The 20,490-nt window shown below is 48.3% G+C and overlaps 2 protein-coding genes across 8 annotated transcripts in view; both read left to right on the top strand.

The window, feature by feature from the left end:
- The window catches only part of FBF1 (Fas binding factor 1), a 38,006-nt gene extending 29,556 nt beyond the window's left edge, over positions 1-8,450 (top strand). For 5 of the 7 annotated variants that reach the window (XM_077833226.1, XM_077833230.1, XM_077833229.1 and 2 more), the window contains 5 exons: positions 375-551; positions 1,442-1,579; positions 1,689-1,827; positions 3,063-3,193; positions 4,080-4,387. In XM_077833226.1, coding sequence (XP_077689352.1) covers positions 375-551; positions 1,442-1,579; positions 1,689-1,827; positions 3,063-3,193; positions 4,080-4,163 — 669 coding nt within the window. In that variant the 3' untranslated portion in view covers positions 4,164-4,387. Of the gene's footprint in view, positions 1-374; positions 552-1,441; positions 1,580-1,688; positions 1,828-3,062; positions 3,194-4,079; positions 4,388-4,477; positions 6,338-8,289 lie in introns of those variants that run through there. The other 2 variants (XM_077833223.1, XM_077833224.1) reach the window with 2 other exon arrangements.
- Positions 8,451-10,766: 2,316 nt separating this feature from the next.
- On the top strand, positions 10,767-19,194 carry MRPL38 (mitochondrial ribosomal protein L38). The gene is made up of 9 exons (XM_077833757.1): positions 10,767-10,862; positions 12,384-12,563; positions 14,302-14,436; positions 14,534-14,742; positions 15,155-15,227; positions 16,336-16,381; positions 16,879-17,037; positions 17,704-17,840; positions 18,503-19,194. The coding sequence occupies exons 1-9, from the start codon at positions 10,796-10,798 to the stop codon at positions 18,637-18,639; spliced, it is 1,143 nt and encodes a 380-aa protein (XP_077689883.1). The 5' UTR covers positions 10,767-10,795; the 3' UTR covers positions 18,640-19,194.
- The last annotated feature ends 1,296 nt before the right edge of the window (positions 19,195-20,490 follow it).

Genomic DNA, 20,490 nt, shown 5'->3' with positions numbered 1-20,490 from the left:
CAGGCTGAATGCAGCACTTTGCCTGTAGCATGTGTTCCTGCCATGGGAAGGAGTCTTCTGTGGGGGGAAATGGAGCCCTGAATAATGTAGGTGAAGTGAAACCTTCCAACCCTTCCTCTGACTGGCCCAGATCCCTGAGCCAGCTGCTCTGTCTGGGCAGGGTGAAGGAAAGAGCCTGAACACTAATGCTTGGGGATCTTCCCCTGCACAACAAAGCCAGTGCTCTAGTAAGTGTACAGCAGGGAACAATCCTCCAGCGGGCCAGGAGTTTGGGGGGCGGGGGGGGCTCTTCTATCATGGATCTCTTGGAGCACTTCGGTTGAGTGCTCGGGAGAGGAGCCAATATAGAGCCACCACGGATGCTCTCTTCCTAGGAACAAGCAGATCTGAAAATCAAGGCCAGTGAGCTGCGGGCTAAGGAGGAGCAGCTGGCTAGAGAAAGGGAATCTGTGGAGCAAGAGAGGCAGAAGCTGAGACTCGAGAAGGAAAGGGTGAATGCGGCTGCTTTGCACGTCAGACAGAGGGCAGAGGAGATTGACAGCATGAGCAAGGTAGGAAGGACCACGACTCCTCCTCTCTTCACCCCTTGCAGTCAGTGCACCCACAGTCCTTCCCCATTAGAATCCAGCAAAGGCCACACAGGAAGTGGAGGCAGCGGTGGTGTAGGGGCTTGAGAATGGGACCTCAGTTCCCCACTCTTCCACTGACCTCCTGCGGGTGCCCTTGGGCCCTTCAGTTATCTCTCTGTGCCTTGGTTCTCCATCTGTGATAGGGGGAGAGTGATATCTCCCTCCTTTGATAAAACCCGTGGGGATCTCTGGCTGAAGAGCTATAGAAGTCAGCAGCCAGGAGCGATGGTTCTTGACATGAATGTTCATTAGTTGTTTAGCACTTTAAAACAACAAAGGGCTACAGAGACTTGCTTCACAATACAAGGATCTGTGTGTCTGATACATAGTGAGGGAGGGGGCGGAGAGTACCCGGATGGCTCAGGAGGTAAGAGATGGGATACAGAGCCCTCCACCTCTGACACAGATTCAAATCCAGGCCAGATCCCTGGCAACCAAGAGCCATTCCTATCTGGTGGCTGTTGGGTGGCCTGTGTGAAATGAACTTGGTCTCACTTGAGTTCCCAGTGGAACAAGCCTTGGCAGAGGAGCCATGGCGATGGAGCAACCCACTCAATCCTTGAGAGATCCCCCAGGTCCTGGTTGAGACCCATGAGTGGCGTGGCCTAGGGGAAGCTTGTCCTGCTGCTGCACCTGCTTTACTAGCGTGGTGGGTAAGCAGAGGATGAGTGTGTCCAGGACGTCATGGTCTAACACAAAATGACCCGGGGTTTCCAGAGGCGTTTCCACGGCTCTTTCTCCTCCCCGCTGGGCGCCGTCACGCCCTTGCTTCCCCGGCCCCCACCCACGCTCTGTGTTGCTGTGTCCCCCAGCTGTCCTCGCAGAAGTACGAGGAGGGGGAGAGAGCCCTGCTGGAGGCGAAGAAGGTGGAGTCAGAACATCAGACGAGGCTGCATACCGTGCAGCAGCGGCTGGAGCGGCTGAGGCAGCAGGAGCAGCACCTGCACCAGGCAATCAGATCCTCGCGCTTCCCCTCTCGGTTTTTTTCTATGTGCTGCAACATGTCGGACCCTATTAAACCAGACTTTCTCCCTCCCTCTCTCTCCTCGGGCGGGGTAGGAGCACCAGAACCTGGCTCATCAAAGGAGACAGCTTGAACAGCTGCGAGAAGAGCTTCCGAACAGCCCGGTGCAGTTCCTGACCAAGCCCCGGGTGACACACCCAGGTGCTCAAACCATGAGCCTCTCCACCATGCACTGTAAGCTGCTCCTTCACACCTGCCAGCAGAAAAGCTCTTGAGTGGTTGTTCTCAGTAATTGCTCTCTATAAATACAGCAGCGGGGAAGCCCAGGAAGGAAGAAGAGCTATTTAACCTAAAGGACAATGTTGGCTCTAGAATAAATGGGAATAAACTGGCCATGATGACAGTTAGGCTGGAAATTTTAGAAGCAGGTTTCTAACCATCAGAGGAGAGAGGTTGGGGAACAGCCTCCAGTAGGAGGAGTGGAGGCAAGAAACCAAACTAGTTTTTAGGTGGAGTTTGATAAATGTATGACCAGGACGATGTGCCGGGGATGTCTGTGATAGCAGGCGACTGGACTCGGTGACCCAAGAGGCCCTCTCCAGTCCCGTGTTCCTGTGAGCAAGGAAATGAGAGGAAAGGCATGTCTACGCTATGGCACTGCAGCTATGACGCCGTAGTGCAGACACTTCCTATATCAACGGAAGGAGGTTTTCCATCAGCGTAGTTAATCCCTCTCTCCAAAAGTGAGTCGCAAAGTCAACAGAAAAGTTCTTCTGTCAGCCTAGCCGGGTCTACACCAGGGGTCAGGTCAACCTAGCTACAGCGCTTGGGGCTCGACATTTTTCGCAGCCCTGAGCAACAACCCTGGGTTGATCTAATTTGTAAGTGTGGACCAGGCCGAAGGGACAGCACCTCCTGCATCTTTGTCTCACAGGCGGGGTGGGGCATCTCTGTGGTTCAGCTCTCTGGCTTTCAAAGGATAAAGACCTGAGTCGAGTTCTGAAGTCACCTCTTCACAAGAGGGAGCTGGGCTCGTGGTCAGAGCAAGGGATTGGAGTCAGGACTCCTGGGTTCCATTCCTGCCTCCGCCACTGACTTGCTGCATTGGACAGGGAAAATTGGTTAACTTCCCTTAATTTCCCCTTCTGTAAAATGGGACCCGTGAGTTACGTACTCCAGAGGGTGAATTAAATGTTTGTAAATTGCTCTAGGATTCTTGCATGAAAGAGGCTATAGAAGTGCCAGATAATCATTATAATCAATCCCCACAATTTCCTCAGGTCCCAGGCTGGGAAGAGGGGCTGCCATGCTCCACCAGGACATGAAAACACAGGAACAGCAGTAATACTAGGAAAGCTTAGTGGGTCCAACTTCCCTCCCTCCCTCCGAGTCTCTCTGAATAGAAGACATGTATGTCCCACGTTGCTCTAACCGTGTGTGTATTCTTCACTATTGTGCTTCCTTGGCAGATTTCCCCCCTCCTGTTATCGCGTTACCTTGGCACAACTCTGGCAGTACAGGGGGCACCCAGGGCACAGCAGGAGCGGGACCCGCTGAGTTGTATGCCAGACTAGTGCTGCTGAAGCACACAGCTGAGCGGGTAAGATGAGCTTCCATAGCATTTGGTCAGAGGTAAAAGGGACCCAACATCAGGTCTGCTCCTGAGCTGTGCTGGAAAGGTTTTGGCTTTGAAACCATTCGGACTCTCCCAGGAAGAGAGAAAGTGAGGGCTCAGGGCTCAGATGGATGGATTTTTCTCTGAAGGTTGTTGCTGGGCAGTGAAGCTGTTTGTTCTGTGCTGTGCTGCAAAAGGGTCATTTTAGAGACCAGACACCCTGGTGTTTCCCTGATACACTTAAAGCAGAAGTGGATGAACAACAGACGTAATGACTGTCATAAATTCTTGGACAATCAGATCGTCAAAGCTACCAATTGGCTTGCCCCATTTGGGCTGCAAGTTATCAGCCTTATTCACCACTGGAGTGGGGTGCATTTACTGCTCCAGACCCAGTTTTCTGACATCCTCAGATGGAAGATGCTACATCAAGGTGGTTAATCCCTGTTCTTTTGGTGCTTTGAGGTTCCCATTCTCTCCAGATTCTCCAGTCACTCGCCTGCTCTTCCCCCCACCGTCCCTGCATAATTGGGATTCTGCTTTGATCCCTCAGAATCCTCACGTTCCTATAAGAAAGGTTATTCACATTGTCTGTATGGATCCCATTCAAGGTGCACATGTGCCTCATGCATGCCTTAACTGGGATCCACACAGACAAGACATTTTGGAGAACCACAGTTACTATAAAGTAAGTACCTGTGCTTGCTGGTGCACTCCCCTCTCAAAGCCTAGGCTTTGACTGCTTTTGATACTTCCCTTATATGTCAGTTCCCAAGACAGTGATGATCTATCAGGCATGTGGGTATCTGTACTCTACCTTCAGGGAGTTCCAGCCACAACCAGTGATGGCCCTTCCCATCTCTCTCTGCAGGACCGGGATTTCTTGGAAGACGAGCAGTTCTTTCTAGAGACCCTGAAGAAAGCTTCCTACAACTTGTCATCCCAGACAGCATGAGGAGTTCAGCCCCATGGGCAGCACTGGGTGAGCTGGCTTTTTCTACGAAGACGACAGGGGATTTTGTAATGTAAAAAAATCCAAAAGTGAATGGATGGAAAAACAAATTGTCAGATACATTCAGCCAGGCAGCTGCTAGTTTAAAAAACAAAACAAAACCAAAAAACCCCTTTGCATGTGAATTTTTAACTACGTCCGACTGAGAGCCCTACAGCCTAAAGCCTTCCATTACTTCAGCTGTGAGCCCTTCAGAGCCTGAACTGTCTTTTCATTATCTCTCTCTCTCGGTTTTATGCTATTGCCTATTGCCGTAGTGTCGAAGCACCTTCCGCGTACAACAGCCTGGCAATAGCGAAGTCCTTAGGGGTCTCCATGGAGTCACTGGCCCATGTGAGAGCACCTAGAGATCTTCACACACACCACCAGGACAGGTACAGCATGGGCTGAACCAGTGCAAACTTTCCATGCATTGCCCTGCATTGCACTCAGTCATGACCAGCAGGGACCCCCTCCTCAGCCTGAGAAGGTAGTTCGGTCTCCGTGGACCATTTATAATTTATCCGGTCTCTTGGCACCTTTGTTGAGAGCCTCAAGTATGGTAGTGGGTTATGGTGATGTGCAGACTTGTGTGCTGGGAAATGGCCTAAGACCCACCATGCTCATTTCACATTAGCCATGAACCAGCCAGTGTGTGGCTCATCCACTGCTAAGGTTGCCAACTTTCTAATTGCACAAAACTGAACACGCTTGCCCTGCCCCCACTCACTCCAGCCCCTCTCCATCCATTGCTCACTCTCCCGCACCCTCACTCATTTTCACTGGCAACCCTATCTGCTGTACGATGGCCGTGTCGAAGGCTGGATGTTGAGTGATAAGGGAAGAGGGAAGGAGACAAGAAGGAACCAAGTTCTCGTGATTTAGGAATAGTTCACTTCACTTCCACTGCATCTCTGTGTTTTTGATGCTTTGCTATCTTCCCTCTGCCCTTTCATAGCAATCATGGGCTGCGTTAGAGCCTTGCAACCTAACCTGACCCTAACCCAACAACACCTGACTTCAAGTGCCAGTGTGACACTGCCTGAGGGTACCCAGGGGTGTGAGGCACCTTGCTACCCCTGCCCTTAGCATGAGAGAGCCTGATCTATGCCATAGGATCAGCTCCCCAACCCTGGCCAGGGGCAACAAAAGCACTTCTCTCCAGGCCTATGCAGGCCCCACTCTCTCTACAGGCAAGTGCTGGGCACATTCCAACCCTCGCATACCCAGCCCCTACTCCACTGGGGACTTGCAGAATTCACAGGCATGCTGCTTCCACAGAAGAGTACTGCCCAACTTACCCATGTCCCTTCAGATCACTGCTCCGTTTAACACAGCACAGATATTTTTGTAGTGAAAACAAGTAACAGTTTGTTTAGCGAAATATAGTCATGTAGTAACAAGTAGAAGTTTTGGAAGCAAATGGTTATATGTAAAATAGGGCTGTAGATCAATCGCAGTTAACTGATGCAATTAACTCAAAAAAAATTAATCGTGAGTAAAAAAATTAATCACAGTTTTAATCGCACTGTTAAAGAATAGAATACCAACTGAAATGTATTAAATATTTTGGATGTTTTTCTACATTTTCAATTATCTGATTTCAATTTATAACACAGAATACAAAGTGTACACTGCTCACTTTATATTATTTTTATTACTAATATTTGCACTGTAAAAATAACTATTTTCAGTTCACCTCATACAGGTACTGTAGTGCAGTCTCTACCGTGAACGTGCTGTAATTGAAATCAATATATTTGAAAATGTAGACAACATCCAAAAATATTTAAATAAATGGTATTCTGTTATTGTTTAACAGAGCGATTAATTGTTTTAATCGATTGACAGCCCTAATGTAAAATAAAATCATAACCGCATGCTAGAGCCTAGACTGCCATGGCTAGTTACTTGCATGTCTTATAGTATTGCTCACCAACGTTTCTCAGCCAGCTAGGCTGTGAGCCCTTTTGCCTCAAACAAGTCACACATTCAGCTTGTCTCCTCCATGAAGGGTGTTTTTCTGCACCTGAAGTTACACCACCTCCAATCTCTTGGCTTTACCTGTAAACAGGATCTCCCCTGCTATTTTTCCTGTGTGCTCCTTTCTTGTCGACTTTACAATCTCTTCAGTAGCGTCCGGCTTAGTCAAGCAAATAGACTTACAGCGTTAGACATGCAATACACCATGACCAGCCAGAGACGCAAACATTTCCTCCCCTCTGCCTGTTCAAAATTTGTTTTTCACCTTCTGGTGGCCAGTTTTAACTTGAGAATATCATTTTCAGTACAAATATCTCTTAACTGTCCTCCGTACGTGCATTTTGCAATGATTATGGTGCCCGATGGGCCACTGGCTCTCGGTAGAGACCTTGCATGCCACCCTTTGGCAAACAGTTATGCATGTACCTGGCCCAGGGGATCCCTTACGCGCTCTGCCAGTTGGCATCAAGAGGTCCCTGGGTCACAGTCAGGTTTGGGTTGAGTCTGAAATACAACCCGATACTCCTGGGCTTGGGTCAGGTCGTCTCTGATCCCCTCCTCCCACCCATGGGGTCAGTGCGGCAGTGGCTGTCTGACCAGGCGGTGCTCTGCCTGCTGGGGAGTGTGTTGATGAGTCCCAGCACCTCTCACTCCACAGCACAGCGAGGCAGCGGTAGGCCACAGGCGTGGCACATACAGCGGCTGCTCCGTTCCCTGCCCCGACAGGAGGCAGTTGGAGACAGATCACTGGCCCCAGGTGTGGGGAGTAGGAAGCCCCACCAGGCTGAGCCCCACAGGTGAGGCAGCAGCAGTGCTGATGAAGGTTCAAGGGAAGGGTTGGGTTTGAATGACTCAGGGTTGGGTCAGGTTTGGGTGGCTGTGGTCTAGACGGCTTCGGGCCAGGCTTTAGGCCTGAGCAGGCTAGCAGAGATGCTGTGGGCTGCTGGCAGGTTCCGTACCTTTGGAGAAGAAGCTAGTTTGATTGGGAAAGGGAATTACGTTATTGGGGTTGGTAAAGGCGCATAGAGCCTTCCAATGCTGGGTCACTGCTTCAAATCCAGCCGAGGACCCTCGTGTCTGCAGCATGTTGTGGATTCTCTCTCGGCCACGCGTGTTCCGATTAGCCTGGCTTCCTGGCTGCTGATGCAGCATGGGAGGTGTCTCTTTGTTGCCGTCATGAGTGATTCAGTCAAAGAGCCATGGTGCTGCTCTCACATTAATACCAGAGCCGTTCTCCCACTCTGCTGTAAGAACACGATGACCTTGGATAAAGAACACGAGAGCCTCTTAGCTGCTAACGACGGGGAAGAGTGCTCGCCGTGCCAAATGTTTTCTGCTAGTCTGAAGACAAGCTTCAATTTTCATAACTCTCAAATGCAGCATGTACCCAAAGGGAGAAACTGGTCTCTTTGCATCTGCTCCTCACCACTCCCAGCTTTTGCTTTTATATTTTAATTAATACAGTAAAATCCAAATGCCTTGTAAGAAGAACAAAAGCCCTAGCCACTGAACAGAAGCTAGCGAAAGAACAGCGCTCTTTCTTTTTCTTGGCTGCTCAATGGAGTAATTTACAGGGGGCTGTGCATTTAACCGCCCTTGTCATGCTCCATTATCATCCATTTGCCAACCCATCAAGGAGAGAAATGCTGCTTATTTGGGGTGCTATTTATGTGCTGAGTGATTGGAAGCAAAGAGAAGCTGAAGATAATGGGGACGGACAGATTCAAATACCACAGATTGGATTCTTATCTCGTTACGCCTGTGTACATCTGGAGCAACTCAAATTGACTTCAGCGGAGTAACTCTAGATTGGTGTCAGCTCAGAATCTAGCCCTGTGCTTCTGTCGGAGTGAATTAAGGTGCAGCAGGGGACTAAGGTGGCTTGGACAGCGCCATGATCAGCTTCTGTGCCTGTGTGTTATCGATCCCACAGTCTTCGAGTACAGCAGTGGCCCTGGCATTGTTCTGTTAGAGACAAAGAAGGAGACTATTGGGGGGGGGGGGGGATGATTGATCTTTTTGGAGACAAGGCTGGTTTGATTCAGGGTCTAAATTGTTTCTGTGACTCCTCCTCCTGTAATTGAGCTGTTTGTGGCCTTTGTTGCAGAGATGAGCCAGAGACGATGGCCGGTGCTGCTCTCAGTGACATCAGTGCAATGCCGCTGAAGACGGAGAGGTGGAGTCAGTGGTGGAGCTGAGAAAAGAACCCAACGGGCTCATCTAAACCCCTGTGCACCAACACATTCAAATTAATCTAGATGCTACTTTTCGCATCCACCCCCCCCCCCCGCCTCCCAAATAGTCTCCTTCTTTGTCTCTAACATTCCTCAACTCTGTCTGATTCACACATAAGCTTCTGCCCAGTCCAGGAGCAATTCCCCTTGCCACCTTGCAGAGCTTGATGCTCTTGTGTGAGTGGAAGCTCGCCAGCATTTGATGCAGTTTTACTAATTCTGGCCCCGATCCATGGGTGTGGACCACAGCACAGAGCTCCACTATAAACAAAGGGGCTCTCTGCAGGTGCAGGGGGTCTGTCTGCATGGGTCCCATTTCAGGAGCCTTCGTGCACAGTGGAACTACAAATATAACCACAAAGCAGTTAAACTTTGATGCATGGAGAGGACCTAACTGTATCCCCCTTATTTATTTCTGTAATGGGCCACAAGGGAGATGGTTTTGCTCTGAGTAGTTCCGCACACTGCTCCCTTCATCTCAATTGACCGACTTCATTTAATTACATCCCTTCCTAGCTCTTTTTATTTCTAATTAAGACAATTTGTCAGGTAATTACAATCATGTTTGTCTTTGAGACACTCAATGACCTGGGCCCAGGGTATCCAAAAGATTGGAAAGCTCCAGGATGAAGACCATAGTTGTCAATGGCACTCCTCTGGCTCAATGGAATGGCAGGTTCCAGCTTTCCTGTGTCAGAAACTCAGCGTTCTTGGGGGCCAGTCCCAGCCTGTGAAATGAACTGGCCCAGGAACTAAGGACCACCACTCACCTCACCACCTCCACTCCAAGTGTAAGGCACCTGTCTTCTCAAACACAAACCCAGAGCAGCGTGTACATTTAAAAAAAAATCCTCCTCAAAATAAAGCCCACCATTGCATACACAGTTCTCCGCCGAGAGAGAACAAACTGAGTGTAACAGATGTTAGTCACAGTGCTCAGCAGAAGGCACATTAAGGTGAGAACCTATATAGACGAGGATAGTCTGCAGAGCCTAAATTCCTTCTACTAGGACAATACAAGGCTGTTCTGTTCTAGGACGGCGCTGAATGATACAGTAACAGGAGAGATGGAGAAGACCTTTAGGTCATCCAGTCTATCCCCTCTGCTACTGCAGGACAGAGTGGTACATATGGTAGTGAGACATGAAAAACTAAATGCCACATTGCACATATGCTCACACTGGAGCTGTAGGGAATCCTGCTTTGTGCTGGGATTTCTATGCTAATGAGAGGCCCTGAAATGCACACAGTATTGCAGATGCAGTCACATCAGAACCCCAAAGTGGAGGATTACTGCCTCTCAGCTCTGTGAACTGAGGAGTCAAGTAACATGTACTGTCCACAATTCGGACATAAAAACTGCCAGACTGGACCAGACCCATGATCCATGTAGTCAGTCCCGTATCCTGTCTCTGCCAGCAGACAGCATCTGGGAGTGAACCGATGAAGTGAGCTGTAGCCCACGAAAGCTTAAATAAATTGGTTAGTCTTTAAGGTGCCACAAGTACTCCTTTTCTTTTTGCGAATACAGACGAACACGGCTGCTACTCTGAAACCTAGAGGGGATGTGATCCGTGTACTGCTTTGGGATGAAGGCAGTATTGCCAACCTCAAGCATTCAAATATCATATCAGGCCCCCAACATTTCATGGGATTTAAAAAAAAACTAATAATGGGGGAGTTCTATTAATTTGTCATCTGGTTTCTGAATCTTTTGGTTGCACTCACTTCCCATTTTCAAGTTTTTCTCTGAAAAAAAAAATCACAAGGACTAGAAACTTAAAAAAAAAAAAAGACAGATTCTCACATGATCACCTGACTCCAGCAGTTCAAGCTTTACGAAATATATCAACAAGTGTGGGATTGGTGATACAATCACAAGAGCTAGCAATGCTGGAAAAGGCACCATCATCTTTACCAAGCGTACTACAGGCAGCAGCTAGTAGCCCTGCTTGTAGGTAAGATTGCCCAGCAGTTCCCTTTATATAGCAATGAGAATGACTCAACGCTTCTCCCAGGCTCCTGGCGTGGTCTCCACCAGCAAGCCCACTGCCCTTCACTGCAGCCTGCAACCCACCAGCCAAACTCCTCCTGTGAGTGACACGCCAGCCTGCAGCTGTTAATCAGGACCCCATTTTGTAGCTGGCAATCTTACTTGCCTTGGTGAAATAAATACATGGCAGCGCTCTGCCTGGGGTTGGAGTGTCTAGTCCTTCACCCCATAATGAGGCTGTACCTGCTTTTTAGGTATATTTTATAACATTTTCAGTCAGGCACTAGCTTGGGCAGCCCTTCCAGCCCCATCTCTCGCACACGTAATGCGGGGCATACTGTGCCCCGGTGGGGGCTTCCAGTCATCGGCGTCGCAGCGCTGGCAAAATGGCGGCGCCCATACTGAGCGCGGCGCTGCACGGAATACGGACCGGGCGGGCGTTCAGTACCGCTGGTGAATGATCGCTCTTATCCCCGGAGCCACGCGGCGCTCGGGCCCCTGGGGCTGACTCGCCGGGCGGAGCGGGAGCACGGGGGCTGGTGCGCCCGGGGTCGGGGGCTGAGCTCTCGGATGCCTGAGTTCCCGAGATACATATGGGGGCAGCCGCCTGTTCTGGGATTCCGGGGTGGGTGGGCTCTCGGACACCTGGGTTCCCTTCTCCCTCGCTGTGTGTGGGAGGCTTGTGTCCCAGGGTTTCAGAGAGGGGCAGCGTCTCGGACGCCTGGGTTCCCTTCCCAGCTGTCACTCGCTATACAGGGCGGCCATCTGCCCCAGGGTTTCAGAGCGGGGACAGCCATTTGCACATCTGGGTTCCCTTCCCAGCTCCCACTTGCTGTGTGGGCGGTTGCCTGTCCTGAGCTGCCCCAGTCCCTACTAATGACAGACATGCAGCTTGCTGGATGTTCCAGGGCCTGTAACCCCCTTTAGGGCCATGGTGGCATCAGAATGCTACTTCAGTGTGGTGGTGACATCTCTCTGCCTGCTGCAGTGACTGCGAGTGACATAGCAGGAGTGCAGTGGGATGGGGAATTGATGTAGCATCTCAGCACATGGTCACCCTGTTGCTGTGCTGGCCATTGGGGGCTCGCTTCCTTCCTTACCCATTTGTAAAACATGCATAAAGAACACTGGCCTGTGCAGCCTCAAGTAGGGTTCCCACCTGCTCTGAATTTGGGGGGTAATATCAAACTTACTGCACTGATCCCATGGTGTGCTGGATCACCCCCAAAATTACTAGGGGCTGAGAATAAGCAACGTATTTTGGTCTTAATATAAATTCAAAGCCCTCCACAGAACTGGCTCAGGTTACTGGAGAAACAATCCATTTCTGTGTGCCCATGACTATCCTCAATAGTTATGTAATGGAAAGGTCCACTTGTAAGCACGAAGAATGGCGCTGTCTCAGCAGCTGGCCGGGACGGTAGAACTTGGTCCTGGAACCCATCGGAGTGTTCACATATTTCGCTGCCTTGAAAACAATTTTTTAAAAGTGTATGTGGGGGAAGAGGGGTAATTTAAAAACACACCAAGGAGGAAAACTTAACCTACCCTTCCCCCAAAATTAAACTGCCCAGGTACCATGGTGATGAGCAGAGTGTATAAACCTCAATAGAGTGTGTTGGAAATGGTAGAAACTTGTCCTTGATATCAAAGTTTGTTTTTTTTCGCACTTTTCCCTTAAGGATGTTAAAGTACTGTACAAAGGTTAATGGATTGAGCCTCACATGCACTGCTGTATATCATCATCTTACGGATAGAGAAGCTGAGAGAACAGAAATTAAGCTTCTGGCCCGAGGCTACAGCAGACTGGGGGTACAGCTGGGAATAAAACCCAGGTCTCCTAACTTCCAGGGCTATGCTGTAGTCACAAAACCATCCTTGTACTGTTCATCCAGTCTAAGCCTGCTCTGATCTTGTCTGTCTAGCATGTGATTGTCAGTGTCTTTGGAAAATGAAAACCTCCTGTGTTTTCAGCTGCTCTCTGCAAGCAGGCAGCCCCTCTAGGGCCAATGCCTAATGAAGACATAGATGTCAGCAACTTGGAGACATTGGAGAAATACCGCAGCTTCACTCGCTATTTCAAAGTGGCTGAAAAGGAGAGTAAGAAGACTCACTGGTGGCAAACATACAGGAAGCATATCACACCAGAGCAAGGTACCCAAGGGGAAGGAGATGAGTTACTTTCCAATTCTGTTGCTGGAGGGAAGGGGGAGCTATTTGTAGGCCAGTAGTTATGCATGTAATACCAAAATGTGCTCCACAAGGGATTGATCAAACACTTGTGTGGGTAGTAGACCCATTGCTGCTGTAGAAATTTGCAAAGGCTATGCTCCCTTCAAGGAAACTGACTAGAATTTTCCTCTTAAAGGAAAGGGCTTGCCAGATGCAACTAAATCTTTGTCTTCCTTTGACTCAAAGATTAAGGAGGAGAGTAAGGAAGCTATTTCTTGGGGCTCCTGTAATACAAAGGAAAATAAACGATAAGGTCTCCAAGCTCTCCTTTTGAAGTTTGTAGGTTTTTAGTTTCTAATGATGTATTATATTTATTTTAATTCATAAAACAGGTAGTGAGCACCCACCCTGTGCTCACAGTCCCAGATCCTCAAAGATAGGAGCTGAAATGCCTTTGGGCCTGAGTGCCTTTCCACCACTTAGTTTTCAGTTAACCAAGCCAGATAATGAGCTGTGTTTCACACCTAAAAGTAAATAACCACCTACAAGCATTGTAAACTCAAAATTCCCTTCTTGTAAAAGGCATAACAGCTCATAACCTCTCCAACCCATCCCTTCCCAAATGCTATAGAGCAAAGTCATCTCAAAAGAGCATCTGACTTATTATTCTCATTTATCTAACAATAACCCCAACAGACAAAGATTGAGGGACCTGGTTTTATATAATGCCATAATGAGGTGAAAGACCCATCCAGCTGTCCTTTGTAAGGAGGTAATATTATAAGCCAGATATTGTTTGAGTGCTGTCAGTGTGCTTGGCATTGTATAAACATAAGGAAGATACAGTCCCAAAATTTAGTCTAAATTAGACCTACAGTACAGCTTAGGTGATTGTAAAGCAGGGAGTGGAAATACCCATGGGTGTATTTGTAGACCTGTTTAACGGGCTTGATACTTACTCAAGCAAAACTCAGTCTTAAATGAGCTTCAGCGAGAGTGTGAAGTACTTTTTATCGTTAGATGTCTCCAAATCTTTTACAAAGCATTGTTAGATACTGGGGTTGTAATGGTTGCATAGACAGAATAGCCAACACTCATGCACTAGCTCCCCGATTGACTAGAGCATCAGAATCAGTCGTACTGAGAAGTCGTGGCTAACGTTCCACTTGACAGGTTTCAGAGTAACAGCCGTGTTAGTCTGTATTCGCAAAAAGAAAAGGAGTACTTGTGGCACCTTAGAGACTAACCAATTTATTTGAGCATGAGCTTTCGTGAGCTACAGCTCACTTCATCTTGAGTTATTCCTTACGTGCTTTCTGGGAAAGTGCCTTGGGATTTTTATCTTCTACGAGAGACTGGCAGAAGGGACCCTGTTCCATGTCCCACTTGAAGGAGGGCACCTGTAACAGGACTGTGCTTTAGTAGTAGCACTGACAACACTAAATGTTTCAGTGGTATCAGAGTCTCTCATTTGCCGGGCAGCTAGATTATATGGCGTGGACCAAATACTATCCCAGTCTTGTTATGAGTTCCATGCAGGCACAGGGCTCTGTCTGCACAGAGCTCATTGCAGGATCAGGGCTTATGTCTGAAATTCATCTGATTGTTTGTATCCCTCATGCATTTTTGGTTTGTCTGTCACACTTGCCCATGACTGCTGGATAGAAAGAACAGAATGGGGCTTATTTTAGTTTTCTCACTTACATGATTTTGACCTTAGATGAAGAGGCAAAGATAGACATTGGCCTGCCTTACTACAGACCACCACGGGCAAAGCAACTGAAGGAGAGAAAAGAGATATTGAAACAGAACCGCCAGAGTGTGGAAATGGAAAGAGCATCCCGCCTCAGGACATGTATGTACCCTGCAATCTTGGTTTCCTCTTCTTCTGTATCTGTGGTGGCTTTGACAACCCTTCCACGTATCTCACTACTTCTTATTTGCAATTGCAGTGGTGATTCCACTTGACGAAGTCAAGGCAGAGTGGGAGAAAACCAATGGCCTGTTGCATAAGCAGTGTGTCGCTGAGCACTATGGGATATACCACGATATGTTTGACAAAGCCATATTCGTCCCCAGAGTGGTTCTGCGAGTAGAATACAACCTAGATGATGAGCATGTCATGCCAGTATATCATGGGAACTTTGTGACGCCCACCGAGGTATCTCATAATTGATCACTAGGAAGTGTGCCCACACAAGGTTTAACTAGCCTGACAGCACAGACGTTTACTTTAAGAGGAATGTTCTTTTACAATGGAAAATCATATGCTTTAGAGATACTTCTAGTTAAGATAAGGAAAGAGCATTACAATGGATTCATTTTTAAATGAAATGGCAAACTTGCTTTTAATAAAACTCCCCTGCCTTTCCTGATGGAAATTGGCTCGTTCTGTGGCAAAGCCAGATTTGATTTGTTCTGTCGGGGCTGTTTTTATTGTACAGGTTATGTCAGAGTGACTAATTCAGATTCTCTGGTTTTCAAAAAGAAACTAATTTTAATGCAAACAATCCTTTGGAGCTTTTACTGGGGATTCTTACGTTCGCGACTGTCTCGTTACATTGCTTATTTAGGCTTCCAGTCCCCCAGAAGTGATATATGAGGCAGATGAAGGCTCCCTGTGGACTCTGCTGCTCACTAATCTGGGTGTGTATCAAGACTTTCAAGAACTGCCTTAAACTGGATGTTTCTATCCTCTTTTTGTTTTGAAAATCTTATTACTTTGGGCTGCGTAACCTGAGCGATGCAGCGGGGTGGTCATTCCGTAGGGATTGTTCAGCCACACCTGCAAAATCACTCCAGAAACTGTGCATAGAATGGTTAGAATGGAAAGATCTGCTTGGCAGAAGGTGGTGGAGCTGTATGAAGGAATAGCAATACTCTGCTCCTCTGGTCCACCTTTAATCGGGGGGATTAGTCATTTTGCAAAATGACATGTGAATGCTAAATAGTGTCACAATTTTCTTTGACAGGTTTCAGAGTAACAGCCGTGTTAGTCTGTATTCGCAAAAAGAAAAGGAGTCCTTGTGGCACCTTAGAGACTAACCAATTTATTTGAGCATATGAGCATTTGAGCAAATAAATTGGTTAGTCTCTAAGGTGCCACAAGGACTCCTTTTCTTTTTACAATTTTCTTTACGTACACTGAAGAGTTCAGCCTTGCAAAATCTCTGTGAGGATGGCAATACTGTGCCCATTTTTCAGGCAGAGAAATAGAGAATGGTGAAATGATTTGCCCAGTGTCTGACACACTGAAAGGGAAGCCAGGAAAAGAAAGCTGGTTTCCTGACTCCCAATCTTGTGTGTAACTGGAAGACTGTCCTCCTCTGCATGTCTCATACACAGAGCTTTATATTTCCAAAATGTTCTTACCAACATTAATTGATTTCCACAACATCCTTGTGAAGTAGGTAAGTCAGTATCTCTGTCCCCGTTTTATGGATTAGGGAATCGAGGTGCAGCAACGTTAAGTGACTCCCCCATGGTCACGTAGTGAGTCTGTGTCGACACAGAGGTTGGAACTCAGGGGTTGCTGGCTCACAGTCTTGACCTCCATCCTCTGGGGACTTGTTCCAGTTGTTCTTCTGACACAATAAAGGGTTGGTAGAGAGCAGCTGAAAGGTCTGGAGAAATCATCCCCTTTTCCTGTTGGACCTAGGGAATTCCGCTTTGGAGAAGATCCTATCAATAAGGCAGCAGGCGAACAAATAGTACTGTCATTAAGACATGTTTTTCTCTGTGTGTGTGTGCACAGATGGACACCTGCGAGACGCTGATTCTGAGTACGTCCACTGGCTGGTGTGAGTATTGCAAACCAATACATGTGTGCAAAGCATGTGGATCAGGGACTTCAGCCCCGGCCTCCTAAGCCCTGTGAGAGGAAAAATGATCAAAGAAATGGTGAAAGAGCTTCCCAACAGAGCTTTGAAATGTTGTTGCCACAAAGACAAAATCTGTCAAACATTGACCTGGCTTTTCCCTGATCATCTGGCCTGCGTAGCGCTGGTCAGACATCTGTCCTGGAGCACTGTTAATGCTAAAGCTAGAGTAGTTCCAGGAATGGTTACTGTTTTCTGTTTAGATCTATGGATGTGATTTGCGGCTTCCCTTGACTAGGTCTGTCTCCAGTAGCTGCATGCTTGCTATGACAGGGAATAGCCCACAGCTACACAAGGGGAGAGCAGGCCACAGATCTTCCCACGCACAACTTCAATGCTATGGTTTTGATCAGAGATGGCAAAAAGAAAAGAAAACCAGTCACTTGGATAATGACTGAAAAATTTCTTGCACTTCACAGGACTAACATTCCAGGCAACAACATAGATTCGGGGAAAGAGATTTGCCATTACTTCCCCCCATTCCCTGCCAAGGGAACTGGCTACCACCGCTTTGTCTTCCTCCTCTTCAAGCAGGACCAACCAATCGATTTCATTGAAGATGTTCGGCCGACCCCATGGTAACTTTGAATCTTGAATCCCTGTCAGGTTCTTGTGCCCTGTGTGATCATAGCGCACAAAGCTGATCTCTCAACTGAAAAAATCCCACTGCTCTCTGAAAACATTTTACTCACTGAGATTACTTGTAACAATAACTGACCGTCATTGAAAGGTGATTTCCCTCTGTTTCAGCTTGTTTCCTTTGCACTTGGGACAGTGCTGGCTGCATAGTCAGTTTTGCTGTTTCCCTTGCTTATTTGTTTCCACTAACAAAACAAATCCTCCGCAGGTTGTATGCGCAGCTGGTCTGTGAAGACACATGATGGTATTACTGCTACCACAGCTTGCCCCATTTCACCCACCTGTTATACCTTTTCTTAAATGAAGGCCCCAGTCCTGCAGGGGGATCAGTATGGAAGACGCTTGCACCTCCATGGCATCCCATTGACTTTGCCAGTAGAACAGGATGTTAAGAAAATGACTTACCAGATTGAAGTGACAAGGCCAATTTATGTATGGCTGGTATGCTTCCACCTCAGGCTGCCTAGGGAGTTTGGCTTTCAATAGCCATGTAGGTTTCTCTCCTGGGGTCTGTTTCTTCTCTATCTCTGCAGAATCTGTGGTGATGCTGGATTGTTAGCCATGAAAAAGAGAGACCCATCCCTGTATTCCTGTCTTGTTTTCAGCCACAGTCTCAAGATGAGAACCTTCAAGACATTTGACTTCTACAAGAAGCACCAGAACGATATGACGCCAGCTGGGCTGGCATTTTTCCAGTGCCAATGGGATGATTCCGTTACTAACATCTTTCACAACCATCTCAGTAAGAAACTCACTTTATAGGGTTACAAGGCAGTGGCTGTTGCATGGGGCGGGGGTCCCCAGTCAAGCATAACTAAATGTATCCTGTAGGAGACAAAGTCATTTGGTAGGACCTGGAGTTGGGAAAGGAGGACAAGGGGATGAAAGCTGTTTGCTCAAATGTCACACACTTGACTTAAATCAACCAGGGCCATGGGGGCTCTCTGTGATGGAGCAGATGAGGGTTCCTGGAGGCATGGGCGTGTCTGAGCGTGGGGTGAATGCTAAGGCTGGTTCTGAATGTCCCCCTTTGGGACAGTTGCTCTAACTGGTTTCTAGATAGCCACGTATCACTAGCACTTTAGTTTGACACTGGGAACATTTACAGTTTAGAATTAAAAGCAGTCGCCTTCTCTTTCAAAGGTTGCAGTGTGCCCATGGCAGTCTAAGGAAACAGCCTTACTGTGGTGGGCTTTGAATCCCATTTCGACTGGGCACTTTAAAATAACAATGGGAGATCACATGGTGGAGAGAACTACACGTGTGTTTTTGATCTATCGTTAGTCTCCCGTTCTGCCCAACGAGGGAGACAACGATGGAGAGTGGGCGGAGCCTGGTGTGTTGGTGTGCAGGGTTAGGTTTTGAGCTGTTTCTTGGCTAACGTTCAGCATTGTCCCTTTGCAGACATGAAGGAGCCAGTGTTTGAGTTTGAGCGGCCCCCTGTGTATCACCCCCCTCAGAAGAAGTTTCCGCACCTGCAGCCTCTGAGGTACCTGGATAGGTACAGGGACAGCCACGAGCCCACGTATGGCATTTACTGAGGAGTTTGCCACCTCTCCAGGAGCTCCAGGCCATTGGGGCAGGAATACTCTATCTTCTCCAGATGCGTCAAATGACTGTGCTGTCTGGGATGCTCCATGTCTCTGGGAGAGGGGAGTGGGGACTTCTGGAATCACAGCATTGGCAGTTACCTGGTCAAAAGCCTTGTTAATAGAGAGTATTTATGGACATGAGAGGGTATCCATCTCCCCTCTGAAGGACTTTGAGCCAGATGCTAGTGGTAGCTGAATGGCCCAGTTTCCTCCAAGGGCACCGTGTCTCACGTCACTGCAGGAGCCAGAGCTCTAAGCATAGGTGTACCAAGGCTGACTCAGTCTGGCTAGCCAGTTCAGATCATGTATTTGTGCAGTGACAGAAAAATAACCTCATCTAAATCCAACCCAGTGATTTGTGCAACCTGGCAGAGGCAGAACTGTCCATCCGGTCCGTCTCCTCTTTCCCCTGCCATGAACTTCCCAGGGCTGGGATCCTGAGCGGCATCCTTCATATTTTCATACAGATATTTAAAAAATCTGAATAAACCCTTTCCAAGCGAAGCTGGTGACGTGACTGGGTGAGAGTCGCTATCAGCTTTGGGGAACCCACAGGGATCCTGCCAGCAGCTAATGCAGCAGTTCGAAATGTATTGGGTTCTTTGTGCATTTCAGGACTGATGGGATCAATGCTCGATGCTGAACGGCAGCCTCCTGCTGCTCTGGACCCTACTCTCCTGCCCCTCTTGGTCACTGCCATGTGGGAGGAAATGCTAGTACAGCGGGGGTTTGAAATAGAGGTCACATTAGGATGACCAGGCTGCCTCGAGTTTGAGAATGGGAGTGAAGGGGCTGGGTCCTATCCCCAAATTAAGAGAACACAAACTCCAGGTATGGTCCAAACTCACTTCCTTCCCCGTAGGCCATGGACGAGGTCTGTATGTTGTTAGTAGATATGGATCAAAACCAGAACTCAAATCTGCCTGGGTTTGGGCTGAGACCCGTTGGCACGCCAGTGGGTACGGGATGCTTACATCACAGGCAACAGTGTGTCTGCTGTGTAGATACACGGTGCCTTCCAATCACCAGTACTCTGACTCCAGCACCTATCCCCAACCTTAAATTAACCCCCCCGCCCCCCCATAATATCAGCACCCCTGCTCCAACTCTCCAGGACTCCAGCTGTATATTCCCTGCAATAGCTCCTGTTCACAGGGGCTGCTTGTCACTGTATCTGAGGTATCCCTCTTGTTAAAGGAGTAAGAGTACCGACAAAAGACATTTAGTGGCTGAGTATCCGCCCTTCTACATAACTACTTCTGTGCCACAACGATGGATGCACCAACGGCCGGGCCAGCAGGCTGCCCTGGGATTTCTTCTTTCTGCCGCCTCAGGCAGCCTACAAATCTCTGCTCAGAGTGCAATACCTCTCTGAGGGTGGGACACGGCTGCTGAGGGAGCACAGGGAGTTTATTGGCCACTCTCTGTCTGTATTGGGATACGATTGGCCTGATTTTCCTCTAAATCAAACCACAGACCGCCTGGTGCTGCAGGGAGAGTACAGGCAGCAGCTTACTTGATATGTGGGAAGTCTGTGTAGCCTGGAGTCTTGCAGAAATAAGAGCCTCAGAGAGAGGTGTTTAGGGGGGAGAGTGGAGGCCTGAGGGGAAGAGTAGGGAGCAGGGACATAGAGGGGATAGGTGGGGAGGGAAGCAGCCCCCTGGAGTATGGAGTGGTGGTGGGGGAAATCAGGGACTGTTTATAACAAACTCTGGGTTTTTCAGCTCAACCTCTGCAAATATTGACCCTGGTAGGAGAAGGACTGGAGGTCTCTGTGTACGGCGCTGCCACTGGTTTTGC

The sequence above is a fragment of the Eretmochelys imbricata genome, chromosome 14 (assembly GCF_965152235.1).
Source record: "Eretmochelys imbricata isolate rEreImb1 chromosome 14, rEreImb1.hap1, whole genome shotgun sequence".
Classification (NCBI taxonomy): domain Eukaryota; kingdom Metazoa; phylum Chordata; order Testudines; family Cheloniidae; genus Eretmochelys; species Eretmochelys imbricata.
Note: the sequence above shows the minus strand (reverse complement) of the source record. Positions and strands in the feature narration are given on the sequence as shown.

Bases quoted from the DNA above. Each gene is read 5' to 3' on its own strand.
- MRPL38 (XM_077833757.1), top strand. From the start codon at position 10,796: ATGGCGGCGCCCATACTGAGCGCGGCGCTGCACGGAATACGGACCGGG. The intron at 12,564-14,301 runs GTACCCAAGGGG...TTTTGACCTTAG, and splicing joins GCATATCACACCAGAGCAAG to ATGAAGAGGCAAAGATAGAC. The intron at 14,437-14,533 runs GTATGTACCCTG...TTGCAATTGCAG, and splicing joins AGCATCCCGCCTCAGGACAT to TGGTGATTCCACTTGACGAA.